This window comes from Rhinopithecus roxellana, chromosome 12 (assembly GCF_007565055.1).
Source record: "Rhinopithecus roxellana isolate Shanxi Qingling chromosome 12, ASM756505v1, whole genome shotgun sequence".
In the NCBI taxonomy this organism is placed as follows: Eukaryota; Metazoa; Chordata; class Mammalia; order Primates; family Cercopithecidae; genus Rhinopithecus; species Rhinopithecus roxellana.
The window spans coordinates 55,384,789-55,403,282 of NC_044560.1; the positions used below are offsets into that span (position 1 = coordinate 55,384,789).

An 18,494-nucleotide genomic window follows, 5' to 3' on the forward strand; every position below is an offset into this window, starting at 1 on the left:
ACAGATGCATAAAAGGCTCTGAGTGCGGCTTGCTGAGGAAGGTGGACCCACCCTGTGATTCGAACGTCTGAGCCAGTGCCCAGCGGATCCTGGCCTTCAGCCCTCCCCATCCCCCAGCCAGAGCTTGAGGGGTCCCTGGGCTTGGCCCAGAGGCGAGAATGCCACCCCCTCCCTGGCTCCTGGGATGGCTCCCCTCTGTCTTTCATCTCCTGCCCTCTGCTCTGTAAGCTGCACGCAGCGGTAATGGATTTCAGTGGACATTTTTCAATTAGGTTCTGATTTTCCCCTGCCTGTTACTATAAAACTCCAGATGGTCTGGGGCTTCATGGTTCCCGGGGTATTTTCCCCGTTTTTTAAATCTTCTGTTGTAACACGCCTCACATGTGGGAATTGGGCCTTTCAAGGCTGTTCTGTGGATCAGCTGGTACTTTCTTCTCCACTGTGCCACCTGGTTTTCCTTTCTGCATGGAGGCATCCACTGCGGGCACCCTCTCTTCCCAGCGTCAGCTCTGGGGCTGGGCCCGGGCCTGGCTTTGCCCCGGGAATGGAACCTGTGGCGCCTGGTTTGAAATGACAGTAACAGCTCCTGAGAGAGAGCTTGTTTTCTTGGTGCTTTAGGTAGGAGTCCCTGAGGCAGTGACCAGATGGTTAGGGACACATACAGACCCGTCAGCCAGACCCGAGGTCAGATTCCTGCTCTGTCACTGACTGGCTGTGTGACCTGGAGCCAGTGACACCAACCTTCTGAGCCTGAGTTTCTTCTTCTGCAGAGTGGGTTGGGAAGTAGCTTCCCCGGCAGGGCACGTTGTCTGAACTAAATGAAACACAAGCAGCACCTGGCCCGCGGTAGGTGTCAGAGAGGGTGTTACCCAGTCACTCTTATCATTCTGAATTCATCTTCAAATATATTTTACTGTTTGTGTATTTTGGGGTAAATAAGAAAAACCTAACCACCTATCCTCACATTTTTCAAGATTGTTAGACATGCCTGCTTTTCCTTTTCCCCATCCTGAGTACCCCCTGCCCTCAGTGTCACCTTCTCCATTCCCATGGTGTGGGAGCCTTTCCTTCTGGCCAGATCAGTCTGTTGTGTATTTCGTTATTTGAGCCAGTGTGTTTCAAATCCGCCCTCAACAAAAGGTGCACATAACATTCTCCGCGTGGACCGACGGTGTCAGAGCGCTGATGCCTCTGCACACAGTGGTTCACAGAGCCCCCCACAGTGTGCACCTTCTTATGCCTGAGGTATCTGGTCTCTGATGTGAAATGAGCTCACCCTGATTCATTGTGTTGGGAAACGTGGAGGCCGGCTTTGCACGCAGGCTGATCTGAAGCTGGAATGCAGTGGTGTGGGTATGGGGGTTGGAGGGTACAGATGCCACCAAGCCAGCACCAAGCCACCAGATCATGCTGGCCAGAATGCCAGGGTGAGGATCTGTACATGTCAAGGCACTGGGGAGCCATGCAGGGTTTGAGCAGGGAGGGACACAGAGCTATGGGCTTAAGTCTTCTGTCCAGATAGCTCATGGAAATGGGTTGGGAGGGGAGAGAACATGTTCCTAGCTCAAGCATCCAGATAGAAGGTGGGAGGTCAGGGGCCCCACACCCACCCAGCCACCCACCATGAGGGATGGAGAGGCCCCAAGGTGGGCTGGCCCTGTGCCGGCAACTCAGGGCCGTATGTGCTTGAGGCCTAGGCGCCCATGTTGCACCCTCCAGCACTGGTCCAGCCCAGTTCCTGGACTCACGGTGGGTGCTTAGTGAAGGTAGATGGAAGAAACAGTGACAGCTCAGACCCAGGACATCAGTCCTGCGTGACCTGGGGTGGTCCAGCCAGTAGAAGTCGCACCAGAGTCCCTCAAGTGAAGAGCCTGTGCCGCATCAGTCATTGCATGGGGTGGCTTCTGTGAAGTCTTTGGGATCAAAAATCCCCAAACTTGCCTGCTCCAGAAGGAACCACTACCCCATGTGTTTGAATGAAGGGAGCCCCCAAAACTTCCATTTCTTCTTTCACCTCTCCTCTCCCTGCTCCCCTTCCTTCTACTGTTTCCAGAACATATCCCACCTCTTCCAGCCTCCCTGCTTTTGTTGTTCATGCTTTGCCCTCTCCCTGGAATGCTTTTCCTGGCTCTGTGTTTCTAGCCCCTACCTGGATGTCAGGGCTGAGCTCTTCTGTGAAGGCCTTTGTAGCTCCCCAGCCTCTGCCAGCCAGAAGCCCCCGGGTCAGCCCCTTCCTAGGGCTCTGAACACATTCCAGTGTGTCTGGAGCTGTGGGTCTTTGATGCCCTTGGGTCTCAGCTCCCAGCACACTGCCAGGCACACAGAGGGGCAGCTGAGTGAGGCAGGAGGATAAGAACCTGTGTGCTCAAAGAGGAGAGGATGAGTGAGTGACTCCCAGAAGTGCGTGAGTGGAAGGATGGGGGGTGCACAGTAGCAGGGTTGGGGTGGGTGGGTGGTAAGGTAGGAGTGGAGGGATGGGGTGCACAGGTGGCTTTCAGGCCACAGGGCTTACCTCGTGTTGCAGGCACTTTTTTTCTTAGGAGAGATGGCAGTTCTGCCTGTGGCATAGCTCAGGTTCAGTGCCCCTGGCACAGGGGGAACAATGCCCCTCCCTGACCCCCCACATAGAGGCACTCAGCCCTTGCAGTGGGGGTCCAGTGTACCCTTGGACACTGGCAACAGGAAGCAGGTGTCTGTCCAGGACAAATGTACTGTAGAGGCTGAGGCGACTGGGATGTGAGGAAGGCCCTGCCCCAGTGGCACTCCCTGTGGTGCAGGCCCCATGGAATCAGTATGATGCTCTCAGTCATGGTGCCATTACTTTAAGGTAAGTTCTCCCTCCCCCTGAGAAACCAAGGTCCGAAGCCAGCGACGTGCTGGATGGCTGCATTTCTGCTCTAACAAGCCCCATGCATCCATTCTGCAGCATCTGTGCCCCCACAACCCAGTGATGGGGGGTTCCTTCCCTACAGCCCCCTCAGCCCTACACAGCCAGTGGATGGGGCCCCTTCAAGCCAAGCCCACCCCAAAGGGTACCTCACACTCATTGGAGGCTGCTTCTGGGACCCAAAGAGTGCCCCCTGGGCTGGGTCTACACCAGGGTCCGTGTGTGTAACCCCTGTGCTGGCTGCACCCTGAGCGTCAGCTCCCCATCTGTCAGTGAGGATAGTAATATTTGCTTACTGGATGGTGGAGAAGATAAGATGCCACATTTGTGACAGCACCAGGCCCAGCAGAACCAAGCACACAATAGGGACTGAACTGATGATCGCTCCCATCCCTCTCTCTGTACCTGTGTTGTCCCTATCTGTGCAGTTGTTGACTAGGAAGGACCACAGGGACCTTGGCAGGCAGCTGCAGGCAGAGCCCGTAGGCCATCAAGGCCCCTGGCGTGTCTGGGATGCTGGTCCTGATGGGGCATGACTCTGGCTCTGCCAGGGGTGCCTGCAGCATCCTCATCCCAGACCAGTCCTGACGGGGTAGTGCCCCTTCATCTGCTGCTCTCTCTCTTTCCACCTGGAGGGACGGGCCACTCCCATCGGGGCATCCGGGCCAGCTGCTTATTATACCCCAGCCTGCAGCTCAGCTCTGGAGAGTTCCAGGGGGCAGGGAGTAGGACAAGGCTGGGCCAACACACATGGGCACAGCACGGGCATCAGTGCACATGCACATATCGGAGTACCTTGCTGCACACTGGGGTGAGGGGGTGTACTCACAGGGGTGCGTGGACCACATGCCCAGCAACCCCCATATCATGCTTCTATCCCACCCTTTGCCCCATGATTGAGATGCCAGCGCTGCCCTCAAGGAACTCTCAAACTCTCAGCCTGGGGGCATGGGGAGAAGGCCATGGCTGTGCAGGGAAAACCTACCCCACAAGCTCACGGGTGTCAAAGAGGAGGGAGTGGGGAAGGTTGAGGACGACTTCTCAGAGGCAGTGCTTAAGCAACAGGAGTAGATGTTTGCTAAATGAGCAAATAAAGGAAAGGCATTCCAGGCCTAGGGAATGGCTGAAGCAAAGGCCTGAGGGCGTGGAAATTCCTGACAGAATTCAGGACTGTTCAGACAGTCTCACTCCTGCAGATCACGTGTGGAGCGTCTGCATGGGAGAGGCAGTTGGGTCCATGTTGGAAGACCATGAACACCAAGCGGCAGATCCTGTGTTTGAAAAACGTATGAATCAGATTGTCAGAGAGCTGGAAGGGAAGGAGTCCCAGGAGGGGGACAGTCCGAACAGAGGCTGGGGGTAGGAGCAACTGTGCTGAGTGGAGGGTTAGCCGAGGCAGGAATACACAGACCTCGGGGAGAAGATGATGTACCGATCCAGCAGTCTCCCGCAGTCGGGAAAATGATGCAGCCCGGAGGAGTTACTGCCCTTTGCTGCAGATACCTCCCCACCCTGCATGGGCCAGAGAGGAACAAAGGCATGAGCTGGATGCCTAGAGGAAGCCCCGGTCTCTAGCCTGGGCTCCCCCATCTTACGTTGGGATGAGGTTGGCACAAGGCCGTTGCAGGCGAGCAAGGGAGGTGGCTTGCGGCATATTTACTGCCCAAACAGGATTTCCTCCTGGCTTGGATGCATGGAAAAGGCACAACATCTGGAAGTAGGAAGCAGAACAGCCTCTAAAACCCAGCTGTGGACGGCTCGCCTTGGACTCACCCCAGCAGAGCATGGCCCTGAGTTGTGGCTGGGCTTCCGGGGACAGGCGTGGAGGGAGCTGTCCCAGGACCATCATTGTCTCTTGTGTCTCTTGTGTCTTTCATGTCTGTCTGAGCAGCTGTCCCCTGGCCTGTGCTCCATCTGCCACCTCTGCCCTGGATGGGGCCTTGGTGACCCTCATCTAGAACTGCTACAATTGCCATCTTCCTTTCTCCTTCCCCAGTCCCCACTTGTCACCAGCAGCCAGAGGGGTCTTCCTAGAGCACATATCTGACCCTGTCCTTTCCCTTCTTTAGGAGAAGGGTCTCCACTGTCCCCAAGGTGGAGTCCAGGCTCACTGGCCTGGCATTTGAGTCCCCGCTATTTGGCCTCTGAGCTTCCTGCAGACTCCTTGCCAGTAGAGCCCAGCCCACCCGCAAGATGATGAACTCCACATCAACCACTCAGGGGCCTTCACAGGGAATCTGGACCCTTTTCACGCTTTGGTGCCTCCCAGCCTGCCCTTCCTTGACCTTCAGTGTGAGTCACCCCACTATCTTCTTTGGATCTGTTGGTCACAGTTCAGGGCCCAGGCAGGGCCAGAGACTGAATGAGGCAAATGCATCAGTGTTGGGGTAACTGCCTGCCTGTGTCTCCACACTGCTACATGTCTATCTAAGCTCGCTACAGTCATCAAGCCCGTGGAAGCATCTTGCGGCCCCCTGGCTGGCTTAGGCACGTCCTCTGTGTGGCCACAGGCCCTGTGTTTCCCTCCGTGACAGCTCAACCACGTCGCTTTATGATGGTGTGTATGTATGCATCTCCCGCATGGGCTCTGTACCCCCAGAGGGCAGGACCCGTGTCTGAGTTCTGTCTGCATCTTGGCACTCACTGCAGACTGGAGCCAGTCTGTCCCAGTGAACAGCCTCGCACCAGAAATTACTCGATGTGCTGAACAGCCTTGAGCCAAGGCCATGAAAATCAGCCAGGTGGATCACAGGGTCTGAAATGAGCCCACACCCAGGCACCCAACCAGCTCCTCCCCTACTCCCCACAGATGAGCCCCAGAGAAGGGGTGTAAACAGCAGGCTTTGGGAGCGCCAGTCCTCGGGTAACATGGCTGCTCCCAGCTCATCCTGGGCCACCTGCTGCTGGGAGCCCATGCTGGCCCCTGGTTCCGAGGGGCGGGGTCCCATGGGCCCTAATCTGGGTTAGGTGCTAATGGTTGGCTGTTCGGCCCCAGAGGAAATCAATGGCTCATGAGAAGGGGCCAGCCTCCTCTGGTCCGTTCCTCCTCAAGGGTCACCTGCCCTAGGAAGGCAGCAGGCATAGCAGAGCCATCTGGCCTTTGGCATCAGACTTGGCCTGAGCCCTGTCATTGCCATGTCACAGCCCTATGACCTTGGGCAGGTCACTTGACCACATGAAGCCTCCATCTCTGAGGCGGGGACATTAATGCCATATACTTCACAGCTGTTGTGTGTCCAACACCCAGCACCACACCTGGATGTAGCAGGTGCCCATCAGCGCTGGTCCCCTCTCCCACCCATGCAAGCATGTGGCCAGAACATCAGCCTGGCTGGGACAGGGACAGATGGGGAGAAGCCAGAAGGAGCAGCTCATCACACTGAAGGACCAGAGGCTGCTGCCTCTGCTGGGCGGCATTTGAGCTGACTTTGAAGGCTGAGGGAGGTTGGTGGGTGGCTGTGAGGGCTGAGGGAGGTTGGCAGGTGGCTGTGAAAGAGGGGACACTCCTTGCTGAGTGACTTGAATGAATAAAGGCTGGAAATTGTCTGGCCAACTCCCCATGTTGATCTAGGGCATGGGGTGGGCCTAAAGAGAGGTGTGGAGGGCTGTATATGATCACAGAGCCACAGGATCTATGCAGGGCCCTTCAGTTTACAAATGTGGCTCTTGTTCTGACAGCAGTTAGCTGTTCTGACTCTGTGCTCCAGACAGACAAACCCCGCCACATTCAGTGTCCTACCCCCTGGGGCCCTCATGTCAGCCTTGAGTGGTGGCCACATAGTCTCAAGCTTGAAAACAAGGAAACAAGGCACAGAGGGGTCAAGAGTACCGCCCAAAGCCTCTCTGGGACAGAGCCCGATTCAGATCCAGGCTGTGGGTCCGTCCATATTTCAGCTCTCTGTGCTGGGACACATGCCTGCCCTCAGAGTACTGATTCCACGCTGTGCTGTGGTCAGGGCAGTGCATCGTTTCCAGATGGCCCTGGAGAGGGGAGCCTTTCAGGTCCAGAACTGGAAAGGCCACTTTCTTCTCCAGCCCTCGTGCCCCATTTCTAAGTCGGGGTGCTGTTTTTCTGGACTCACCAGGCGTTTCCAGATGAGGCCTGGGTCCTGAGCACTTCACAGGTGGCGGAGCCGGAGCTCCCAGAGGCTCAGGCAGGATGGGAGGGGCAGGGTGCTAGGGCCAGGCAGACCTAGGGGGTTAGTTTCCAGGCAGGGGTGGGGTGTCCAGCGGGCTGGGAGTTCCCCTCACCAGCCTCTCCTGCAGTTTGAAGGCTGCAGCAAGGCCTTCTCACGGCTGGAGAACCTCAAGATACACCTGAGGAGCCACACAGGCGAGAAGCCGTACCTGTGCCAGCACCCGGGCTGCCAGAAGGCCTTCAGCAACTCCAGCGACCGCGCCAAGCACCAGCGCACCCACCTAGACACGGTAGGCCCAGCAGGCAGAGGCCCAGGGCGGGGTGGAGGACGGCTGCACACTTGCCACTCATTCAGTGCAGAGCCCCTGCCTCCCTGCCTTACCCTTTAGCGCCGCTGATGTTCGGGGCAGGATGATGCTTGGCAGGGCAGTGGGTCGGATGGCGTCCTCTGCATTCTAGAATGTTTAGCAGTTATCCCTGGCCTTTCTTCACTAGAGAGGAGGCGATGTTCCCACTCCCAGTCACAACAACCAAAACTCTCTGATGCCAAATGTCCCCAGGGGTGAGGGGAGGCAAACCTGCCCCAGTTAAGAAGCACTCCTTTGTCCTATGGGTACCAGCCTGGGAACCAGAGCCGTGCACAGCCTCATGGAGGGAGCACACTCACCTTCCTGTGTCCCCTCCCTGGAACCTGTCAGCCACGCCCAGAGCAGATTGCTCCCTGCTCTTCCCATCCCCTCCGTAGACATAGGTCAGAGACTCTCCAGGGCAGTCCTTTGTCCCTTGAGCCCTGCAGGCGAGGAGCAGAAGTGGGCAGTGCCTAAGACTCCAGGCTCCTGCGGGTGACCCAGGCCTCCAGATACTGGCTCCCTTCCCACCTCCCTTCCCTTGTTTGCGCCAGGCATAGATAACAGCTTTATTCCAGTGTCTGCCCAGGCAGCCCTCCATGTGCCGTTAATAGAGTGCTTCCTAAAACTTCACCCCCCAGGATCTCATACGGACCCCGCGCTCTAGGCAGGGGCAGTCACTAAGCCATTTGACAGATTAGGGAAGCGGGACACCTGAGGCCAGTGCCTGCTCACCATCGCACAGCTGGATGGTGGCAGAGCTGACTCAGACCAGGGCCTTACACTAGACCCTGGGTGAGGGGCACATGCCCCAGGAGGACCCCAGCCCCCATGTGCCACAGGAGACTGGGGTCTGCAGCAGAGCCATGTCCAGGCCCCAGGCTGGCTTCTCTATGCTTCTTGCAGGTGTTTGGGGAACTCTGTGGGTCAGGGGCTGGGGGATTTGGGTGGCTGCCCCCCAACCCATCCGGTTCACAGATGAGGAGGAAACGGGCCCAGGAGGGCAGCTGACCCCTGCAGGGTGAGTTGGAGGCCATGAGACAGCAGAGGTTGGAGCTGAAAGGGCACTTGCGGGCCTCTGATGCCAGCCATGTACCTTAGAGCTGGGAAAACCGAGACCCAGAAAAGATTCAGTGCACAGAAAACAGCAGGGAAGCAATATTCCTGAGGCCAGGCCAGGCCTGCAGGGGACACTCTGCACATCCGGCCCCACAGTCTCACACACACTGCTCCCAGTTTCATCCTGGTGATCAACCAAGATGGGGCCTATTATCCCCATTTCATAAATTGAGACTCAGAGAGACTGAGCCATCTGCCCTGTCCACAGTGTGTGGCAGAGCTGGGATGCAAACTCGGCTGCGCCACTCCAAGTCCAGTGCTCTCTGCTGGAAAAGCTGATGTGGAAGCCATCTTGGGGGATGCAGCAGAGCAGAGGGGTGAGGGTGGCAAGGAAGGGCCCCGTCCCCAACCTGAACCCAGCTCTCCTCCCCTTCTCAGCTTCATTGTCACAGGCTGTGCTGCGAACATGAAGTGAGGAGCGGCGCTAGCAAATCTCCCTGCCTTTGTCACCTTTTCAGCCCAAGGGGCCCATGGCACCCTGACCCAGGCCCTGAGAGGCACGCTCTGTACCCCAGCACCCCCAGTTATGTCTCCCAGAGGCCACAAGCCAGCGCTGACAGTGCCAGGCCTCCCTGCACCGTCTCCCCACCCTCCCATGCCTCTCGGGCCACCTTCCCTGTCCTTCCTCCTTCCTCCCTCCCTCCTTAGTGCATTTCCTGGACCCAGCCCCAAAGCAACAGGCCTCTGGCCCCTACTTGGTGTGTGAACAGAGCCCCAAGGCCTCGGTCAGGCCAGGCCCAGAGTGAGCCCACAGGCTTATCTCAGGCCTTCGTCTCCCCAAGAGGTCCCAGGGAGGCCTGGGAAGTGCAGACGCCAAGCCCAGCACCCCACTAGGATCCAGCCCCCCACATAAACACCACAGGCAGCTCTGTGTTGCTAGTTTGCTGTCCCAGCACCCGCCCCCAGAGGCCCCTTGGGTCAGGCCCCTTGCAGGGCAGGGCCTTGCTTTCCAGAGGGGACCAGCTATGTCCCCAGCTCCCCTCTGGCATTGTAGAATGTGGGATTCTCTCCATGGGTGGGAAAGTTTCTCAGAACAGACTGGAGAGGACCAGACCACGGTTGTAATCGTGGCCCTGCCTCCTGGTCCTGGAGGTCTGAGGAAAGCCCCTGGCCTCCCTGGGCTTCCTGAGAGGTAAAATCCCTGCTTCAGAGAGAGAGGGAGGTCAGCTGAGGCAGCAGGTATGAGGCCCTGCACATAGACTGGGCAGCCTTCCCCTGTCTGTCCTCTTACTGACTGGGTGCTGACCACATCCTGCCGTGTCCCAGGCTCTCAGTATGGGGCTCAAGTCCTGACTGCACAGATCCCCTGAGCAGATTCAAATAAGCCGCTGTCCTGCACGGGGCCTCAGCTTCCCCACTGGGATGATTCTCTTTCCCCTGCCCACTTCACTGGACCATTCGAGGCCACCAAGCAGAGGAGGCATTCTAACAGAGGCCTGCACACGCTCCCTTCCTCTCCCAGCTGTGGGATCTTGGGCAAAATATAGGCCTCAGTTTCTTCTTCTGCAAAGCAGGATGAGTCTCATGGGGTGGGTGTGGGCTCAGGGAGATGGTGGATGGTGGGTGCTCAGCACCGGGCCTGCACAGGGGAGCGCTCCCAGCAGAGCTGGCCTTTAAGTGCAGACAGGCAGGGGCTCCGCATGGCAGACAGAGCAGACACGGAGCGTCCTCATTACAGACAGAGGGAGGCTGCCCAGCGCTGCAGCCCACATGGCGATTCCAGGCGGGGCTTGGCTGCTGGCTGGGGATGGCCACAGGGTTTCCTGAGGGCTCACGGGGAATGGGGCCTGAGGAATGTTCTACACACGTCAGGCTCTGGAAAAACAAACACAGAGATGGGCCTTGCCGCCCGTTTCCAGGCGAATGCGCCTGCAGACACAGAGCCAGCTTGTTTGCTTTTAGACGAAAGCGAGTGGATTTGTATCAGCATCCCCAAGGGACAGTCCTGGGGCCGGTTCAGGGACAGGGCAGGGCCGTATGTGTGCCCGGGCACGTGTGGACGCACGTGTGTGTGTGCATGCGTGTGTGTGGTGCGTGGGTGTGTATGGCATGGTGTGTGGTGTGTGGTGGTGGTGGGGTGTGTGTGTGTGCGTGTGTGTGTGTATGGTGTGTGAGAGAGGGAGCCTACCTCTGGGGTGGGGCAGGCTGGGGGCAGCAGGGGCCGTCCGCGGCAGGCCTCCGCTCTCCCTCCCAGGCCAACCCCAGCAAGCTTCTCACTGCTGTCTCTCTCTTTTTGCTCTCCTCTGTTTCTTTAATCTGGCAACTCTCCGTGGCAGCACCAAGGTATGGTCGTCTCTTTCTGCTTCCCCTCCTCATGAGGTCCCAGGGCCATGGGTACCTCTCCTTGGGTCCGAGGTTGGCCCAGCCTCTCCTCAGTCCAGCAGGGGCAAAGCTGCCTTGAGGTTCTGGGGGCAGTTCCACGTGGGTGTGTCTGGCAGGACATGGCAGTCCCTGGTACTCACCCTGAGAGGTGTCATTTTCTCCAGTCCTTCTCCTGTCCCCTGCAGTATCAGCAGAGCAGAAGCTTCTGAGAGAACAGAAGCACTAGACATGTCCTCAAAGGGAAGCCTTGTGAGCTTCAAGCCCCAGCAGTGGCCAGAGTCCTCAAGCAGGGTCCTGTGGAAGCCTTGGGAAAGATCAGGATTCAATTAGAGCCACGCGTCCCCTGCCTCGGGTCACTCAGACCTGGGATGAATCAGAGAGGTCCCTGCCTGGCTGAGAAGAGGGACACTGAGCAAGCCCAGCACAGAGGTTGGACAGCGCTTAGGGGGACACTCTGGCCCGGGGAGGGGGTGGAGGGTGTGAGGAGGGCTTGGAGAGGAGGTGATGTGGCTGTGGGAGAGCTGAGGAGGTGCCCACGGTGGGAGGTGTAGGGCCTATAGTGCCGGGAGATGGCCTGTAGAGCACCAGGGAGCCACCAAGGGGTTTCAAAGGCAACAGCGGGTCTGTGAGAAAGACCTTCCCCACTGGCTGTGAGTGTGTGGGGAGCCTGAGGCCTGGAGGGCAGGGCGGGGCCTGGGCAGGAATTCAGGAGGGGCAGTGGGGATGAATTTGGGGTCCACTTCTTGTATTCTGGGTGAGCCATGGGGGCCTGAGGGAAGAGACTTGTCCACTCCCCATGCACAGGGCACAGCCCCCAGCCTGGCCAGCCCCCCAGCCTTCCCAGCCTTCCCAGACTCCCCAGCCCCCCAGCCTCCCCACCTCCCCAGCCCCCCAGCCTTCCCAGCCTCCCCAGCCCCCCAGCCTCCCCACCTCCCCAGCCCCCCAGCCTTCCCAGACTCCCCAGCTCCCCAGCCCCCCAGCCTCCCCACCTCCCCAGTGTCCCAGCCCCCCCAGCCTCCCCAGCCCCCCACCTCCCTAGTCTCACCAGACTCCCCAGCCCTATGTTCTCTGAGATCCAGCCGTGCTTCCAGCCTCTCACAGCTGTTGGCAGGAGGACCTGGGTTTCTTGTGGCCCCTAGAGCAGTCCGGTGCCTCTGCACCTACCTGCAAAGTGCGGCCAGTGCCCCCTAGCCTGGCCCTGTGTGGGTGCCCCCTTCCCCGCTCCTCCTCCCCATCTGCAGAGCAGCCATCTCACTGCACTCCCTGTCTGTTTGAAGCTTACTTGCAGCTGTGGGGGTCCAAAGGGTGGACTTGGCTCAGAGCCAGGGTCCGACCTGGAAGAACCCTTAGACCTCAGATGGCCCCATTTTTCAGAGAAGATGAGTGGGACTCAGAGAGGAGAGGCAACCGACCTGAGGTCCCAGGATGGTGGTGCAATGAAGACACAAACCCCCTGCTTCACTCCCAGGCCAGGCACCTTCCCCACAGCTGGGCCGGGCTGGCTGAGGCAGAGCACTCCTGGCCTGCAGCCAGCCCCTCGCCTGGCCACCTCCCCACAGCAGGTCACACAAAGGCCCGTGGCCTGTAGGGATGGGCCTCACTCACCCCACCCGTGCCGCCCATGTTACAGAAGCCGTACGCCTGTCAGATCCCTGGCTGCTCCAAGCGCTACACAGACCCCAGCTCCCTCCGCAAGCATGTCAAGGCCCATTCCGCCAAAGAGCAGCAGGTGCGTAAGAAGGTAAGCCAGCCCTCCTCATCTGGCCCCTCCCGCCTCGTAGCTGCCTGCACCGCATCAGGCCAGGTGCCCACCCATTTGCCCTGTATGCCACTGTTCGTCCATCCGTTCGTCCGTCCGTCTGTCCGTCCACTTCCCACCTGCCCTGAGTGTCTCTGCTGACCTACAGCTGGCCCTTTACCACCCACAGACTGCCCACCAGCTCCTCGCCCCATGCGTCTGTGCACCCCCTACAGCTTGTGTGGTAAACACATGATGTCCTGCCTTGTGCTGGGCACAGAAGATGCAGAAATATAAAAGCACAGCCCCACTTTCAGTGGCCTGGCAGGCGAGGGCAGACACAAAGAGATGATTCCACCTCGTGTCATTAAGATGGCGAGAGAGTTGTGCAGAGAAAAGTCCGGGCACACATGAGGGGGCCTTAGCCCCTCTGGGTGGGAGCAGGAAGGTCCGTGGAGGAAGTGGCATCAGGCGTAGGTGCAGTGTTTAGGGGTGCGAGCGTGGAGTGGGCCCGCCGGGCGCGTCTCCGCTGGCTGTGTACCCAGACACGTGCCTTTGGGCTTCAGGTTCCTCAGCCATCAGAGGGGACAACAAAGGACTTGCTTTAGACAGCTGTGGTCAAGAGTAAATGATGGTTTATGCTGAGGGTTTAGAACTGTACCTGGCACAAATTTAAAAGTTCACAACAGAAATTGGTGTATGTGTTCACTGGTCTTGAGGAAGGACTAAGTGTTTGGCTGGTGAATTCAGAAGAACGGTCCCCAGAGTGACTGGCACTGAGCAAGGGCTGAAGCCTGAAGCCCACTGTGTGCGGGACCAGTGGGCACTCCTCTCTCGGGGCTGAGCAGCGCAGTGAGGAGAGGTAATGTGGGCCGTGCTATGTCCAGGGCACAGTGGGCGCCATTGAGGGCTGTTAAGCAGAGCAGGGACATGGCATCTCGAGAGGTGACCCTGAGGGCCATGTAGAAAATGGGTTGGGGATGCTGTTTTGGACAAGCCGTATGTGAGTTCCTGAGGGACTGGGCCATGGCAGGAGGGACAGGACTGCAGCTGGGGGCAGAGCCCACTTGGCTGGGTTAACTCACGCCTGCACTCCTATGGAATTCTGGGGCCAGGGAGTGAAGGTCCTTAAGTGCCAGGGAGGGTGTGGGGGTGAAAGAAACACCAGGGGCCAACTTGGGGACACAAGCATGACAGAGGAGGACAGAGTGGGAAGATCACATTTATTGGTTCAACCAGATTTACAGAGCACCTGCTGTATTCCAAGCATTGTTCTGTGAACTGTGGACACGGCCAGGAATGAAACAGAGCAGAGGCCTGCAGGCTGGAGGAAGCAGCTGCCTCAGGCCCTGGGATAGGGAGACAGCGATGGGGTGCTGGGAGCAAGGGGCCTCAGTGGGAAAGAGGATGGGAGGGGACAGCAGTCTCCAGCCTGCAGGCAGTGGGGAGCATTGGAAGCTGTGGAGCAGAGAGGGATGTGGTCAAAGCCTGCGCCATGAGCTTTCTGGTGAAACACCACCTCCAGGTTCCCTGAGGAGGGAGGGGATGTGCTTTAGCCCAGGTGCCTCTGCAGCTCAGGCACTGTTCCTGGGGCTTCATATCCTGTATCTCATTTAGGCCTCACTATAACCCTAGCTCCCCAGCTACTCAGGAGGGTGAGGTGGGAGGATCACTTGAGCCCAGGAGTTGGACTGCACACCAGCCTGAGCGACAGAGCAAGACTGTCTCAAAAAAAAGAAGAAAAAAAAAGAAACCACAACCGTAGGTGTGGGCACAGTTTTTAATTCCCATTTTATTTTATTTTTAGACACAAAGTCTCACTCTGTCACCCAGGCTGGAGTACGGTGGCATGATCATGGCTCATGGCAGCCCCCAATTCCTGGGCTCAAGTGATCCTCCTGCCTCAGCCTCCTGAGTAGCTGGGACTAGAGGCATGCTCCACTGCTCCTGGCTTTTTTGTTTTTTTTTTAAATATTTTTTTGTAGAAACAGAGGTTTCACTTTGTTGTCCAGACTGGTTTCAAACTCCTGACTTCAAGCAATCCTCCCACTTTGCCCTCCCAAAATGTGGGGACTAGAGTCATGAAACACTCATTTTAGAGATGGAGAAACTAAGGCTCAGAGAGTTAACACACCAGCCCAGCATCATGCACCCCAGAAGTGCCAGAGCCAGGATCCATCCCAGACCTGTCTGCTTCCAGAGCCTGAGCTCCGTTCACTGCTCTCAGGTTGAGGGCCTGAGTGGGGACAGGGAATGGCCCAGGCTCCAGTAGACTGGAGCGCCACACCAGGAAGGCTTCTGTCCCAGGCAGACCAGTGCCCGAGGACCAGAATCCTGTCCTGGCTTTCCCAGGCCCCATGCTTGGCTCGCACTGAGCCCCTGGGGACTTGGGGCCACAGATCTGCAAACTTTCCAACAATAAGCATCCATTAGGAGCCATCAGGGATGATGTATCTTTCTGGGTAAAGCGACCCTTGTATTATGACAAGTCCTTGGCAGCCCTGCTGCGTTTCAGAGAGAATTAGAAATGCTTTTCTTCCTTAATTCTCCTCTCCTGCTGCTCCTAATCCGATCGACATTGCGGTCTACAAGAACATGCCTTGGCTCTCTTTTGCCAGAAACTTAATCTACATGGAAAACAGCTGCTGGGTCAGGAAGCCGAGAGCCCATCTCGAGGCTGGGCACGCCTTCTCCAAGCCTGGGCCTGGCCCTGCTGGCCTGGGAGGGCAGAAAAGCTCTCAGCTGCTGTGTGATGCGGGGCAGGGCTCTCACCTTCTCTGGGTCTGTTTTGTCCTGGAGAAGATGAGCATTTGGATGAGCCAAGCTTTCAGATTTCCCTGAGAGAAGTGGCCCTTCCCATCCAGGTGCCTGCCCCAGGGTGTCATCGCCCAGTGTCCTGAAGGCCTCACCCTGTTCCCATTCTGGCTCTGGAAGATGTTCTGAGGTGACTGTCTGGGAACAGCCAAGGGTTGCTGGCCAAAGATTTGCTTGGGTTACTGGGTGCACACCAGCCCAGGCTTGCCCTTAGCCAAGGGACCTCAAGTCCATATATGGATCCATCTTGCCCACGACGGGGTGACCAGATGGGGCTCGGCCAGCTGGAGCTCAGCCAGCCCTACCACAGCACTTCCAAAGCATGCCCCCAGCCATCGTCTCATTACTCCTTATGGCCTGGGGTGAGGCGTGACTGTTGCTGCTTATTACAGACTGGGTAGGCAAGACCCAAAGAGGTTGTGTTATTTGTCCAGCATTACACAGGGAGTAAGAAGAGGTGGGATGGGATCTGAGCCCAGCTTTTCATCCCTAGCCCTGAACTATTTCCACTGAACCTTGTACCAAGAAGGAAGGAAGAAAGAGCTGGGGCGGGGTTGGGGGAGGCTGGCTGCACATCTATTGCGCTTGACTCCTACCGCATCCGTTCACCAGCGCGGCTGCACAGAACGCGCCTGTAGACCTCAGCTACCCATGGGAAGCCCCACTGCTGCACTTTGCCACCATTCTGTGTGTGTGTTGAGGCCCCACCTGCCATAGGCTACTCCCAGCAATGACAGTGTGGCAGGCCTAGCAGGGACACTGAGGCAGAGCCTTCCTAAGAGGAGCTGGACTCCCTGACATCCAGCAGACCTTGGCTGCTGAGGACTCCCTGAGTCCCTGTCCTGGAGGCTCCCGCCTGACCCCTTCTCCCTGCCTCCCTCTCTCAGTCCCTGGGCTCTCCCAGCCCGTCCAGTTCACAGATGGCACATCTCCCATTTAAATCCTTGCATGTTGAATCCCATCTTGGCATCTGCTTCTCAAAGGACCTGGACTAACACCATCTTCACGAGGTACACAGTCAGCCCATTTCACCGATGGGAAACTGAGGCACAGTGAAGGGAAGGGTCTTGCCCTGGGGCTGCAGTCCTTTCTGCCCTGCCCCCTAACGGGAGGGTTGCTGGTGGGCAGGGGTCTCACACTAACACCTCCTTTCCCTCTGCTTGCTCCCCAGCTGCACGCAGGCCCTGACGTGGAAGCCGACGTCCTGACGGAGTGTCTGGCCCTGCAACAGCTCCACACGTCCACACAGCTGGCTGCCAGCGACGGCAAGGGTGGCTGTGGCCTGGGCCAGGAGCTGCTCCCAGGTATGTGTGCGGGGAGGCAGGGCCAGGGGCATAGCCCAGAAGGGGCCTTTCTCTGCCCACAGTCAAGGACAAGTGATGCTCAGTGGGCCGCCCACATGGGCTTGACTTGTTGTAGGCACTCACTCATCTGGACTCGGCTGCCTCTGCCTCTGGCTCCCTATTTCCAATCCATCTTCTCCCTGCGGCTCCTCTAACTAGGCGGACGTTCCTTCACATTCTTCTGTGGTTCCCCATTGCTCAGAGCATGAAGCCCTCACCCCTCTCAGCCTGGCCTTCAAGGGGTGTGGGGCCTGGGTCCTCCTGGCAGCCTCTTGCCTCCTCCTTGGCATGTTGGATGCAGTTCCCTGAACACTCTCTGCTCCTGCTCCCACCACCCCCGGGCACTGTCCACACCCAGCCAGCCCTCTTCTCCCACCCTTCATGAAGGTAGCTCCTGCCCTTCCTTCAGGACCCACCTCCTTGCCCCCTCCTCCAGGAAGTCTTCCTGTGGGCTTCGCTCTGCCCCAGTGCTGAGCACTCTGAGCTGTCACTCTGCTTCCTATCTGCCCATCTGTCTCCCCCACCAGACTGTGAGTTCCTCAAGGGAGGCCCATGGTCTGCCTCGTTCTGGGGTCACCAGCACCCAGGATGGGGACATGTGCAGAGCTAGGCTGGGGGAACCCACAGTGCTGCCCCGAGCATCCTCAAGAGAGGCTCTGGTGCCCTTGCTGATGGTCCGTGCTGCCAGGATCATCCGCAGGGAGGAACCATCTTCAAGAAGAGCCTATTCTGCCCCTGGCCTTGACTCCTGCTCCAGAGGAGAAAACTGAGGCTCTGAGAGGATAGGAACTTAGCCCAAAACACTTCCAGCTCATCGCTAAACTCTGTGGCCCAGAGATGGGGCCCCCGGAGCCCCTGGGACTCTGCAGGCCCCTCCAACCAGATGCTAAGGGCCTTTGGTCCAGCTGAGGTGGCCTGTCTCTCCCTCCTAGCAGCTGTGGGCCATGGGGCAGGTCTCAGGCCACAGCAGGAATTCCTGGCTTTGAGGCTTGGGCATCTAGCCCAGATAAGGGCAGCGTGGCCTTTGGATTCCATCTGACAGTACTTGCGCTCTACCCCCGACTCCCCTAAAGAAACCACAATATCAGAGCAGAAAGCTCTGCCCACCCTCTGGGATTTCTTGAATTACTCCAACCATTTTAAACATTTTTTATTTTCTAATTTTTTATTCTTTTCCCCTCAATGTTGAAGTAGCAACAGATTTAAAAATATATCAAAGCATTTGCCAAACAGCCTCAGGAAGAAAAGCCTTTTAGCCTTTCTCATGGGTCCCCTTTCCAGGGGTCTGTGCTCAGGCAGGTCCACGAGGGTGAGGACACAGGCAGATGGGTGCCTGGGGGACGGTCTATGTCCTCCTCACATCTAGCTAGAGGACCCCTCTACGTGGCTGCTTCTCACAGGGTCAGAATTGCTCAAATGGCAGGGCTGGAAGGGACCAGGGGGGCTGATCCAACCCAGGGATGAAGGTATCTCAAGTGCCAGCTCCTAATAAATGGTCATGATAGTGACCACTTGGAGCTCCGTGTTGAGAAGGCCTCGGAAGCTGCTTCCTGATTCAGCCGGAAAGAAAGCTGCGGCAGAGGAGCAGTGCTGCCCCCAGTGCAAAGGTCTTGTGCCTACCCCATCAGTTTCACCTTGGGAAGACTCAGGCCTGGGCCGGAGAAAGAGTCACCTAAAGTCATCCAGAGAAGTCAGCAGCCAGTCCAGGCTGCAAGCTTGTTCTCCCAGATGCCAGCCTCAGGCTTGTCCCAGCGAGAAGGGACAGGGCCAGCAGTTGCCATCTCTC

The 18,494-nt window shown here is 57.8% G+C and overlaps 1 protein-coding gene across 2 annotated transcripts in view; it reads left to right on the forward strand.

Annotated features, from left to right (window-relative positions):
• GLIS1 (GLIS family zinc finger 1) overlaps positions 1-18,494 on the forward strand; it is a 242,095-nt gene that overhangs the window by 211,059 nt on the left and 12,542 nt on the right. For both annotated transcript variants that reach the window (XM_030941639.1, XM_010372302.2), the window contains 3 exons: positions 7,154-7,315; positions 12,444-12,554; positions 16,537-16,669. In XM_030941639.1, the coding sequence (XP_030797499.1) occupies positions 7,154-7,315; positions 12,444-12,554; positions 16,537-16,669 (406 nt within the window). The remainder of the gene's footprint in view (positions 1-7,153; positions 7,316-12,443; positions 12,555-16,536; positions 16,670-18,494) is intronic.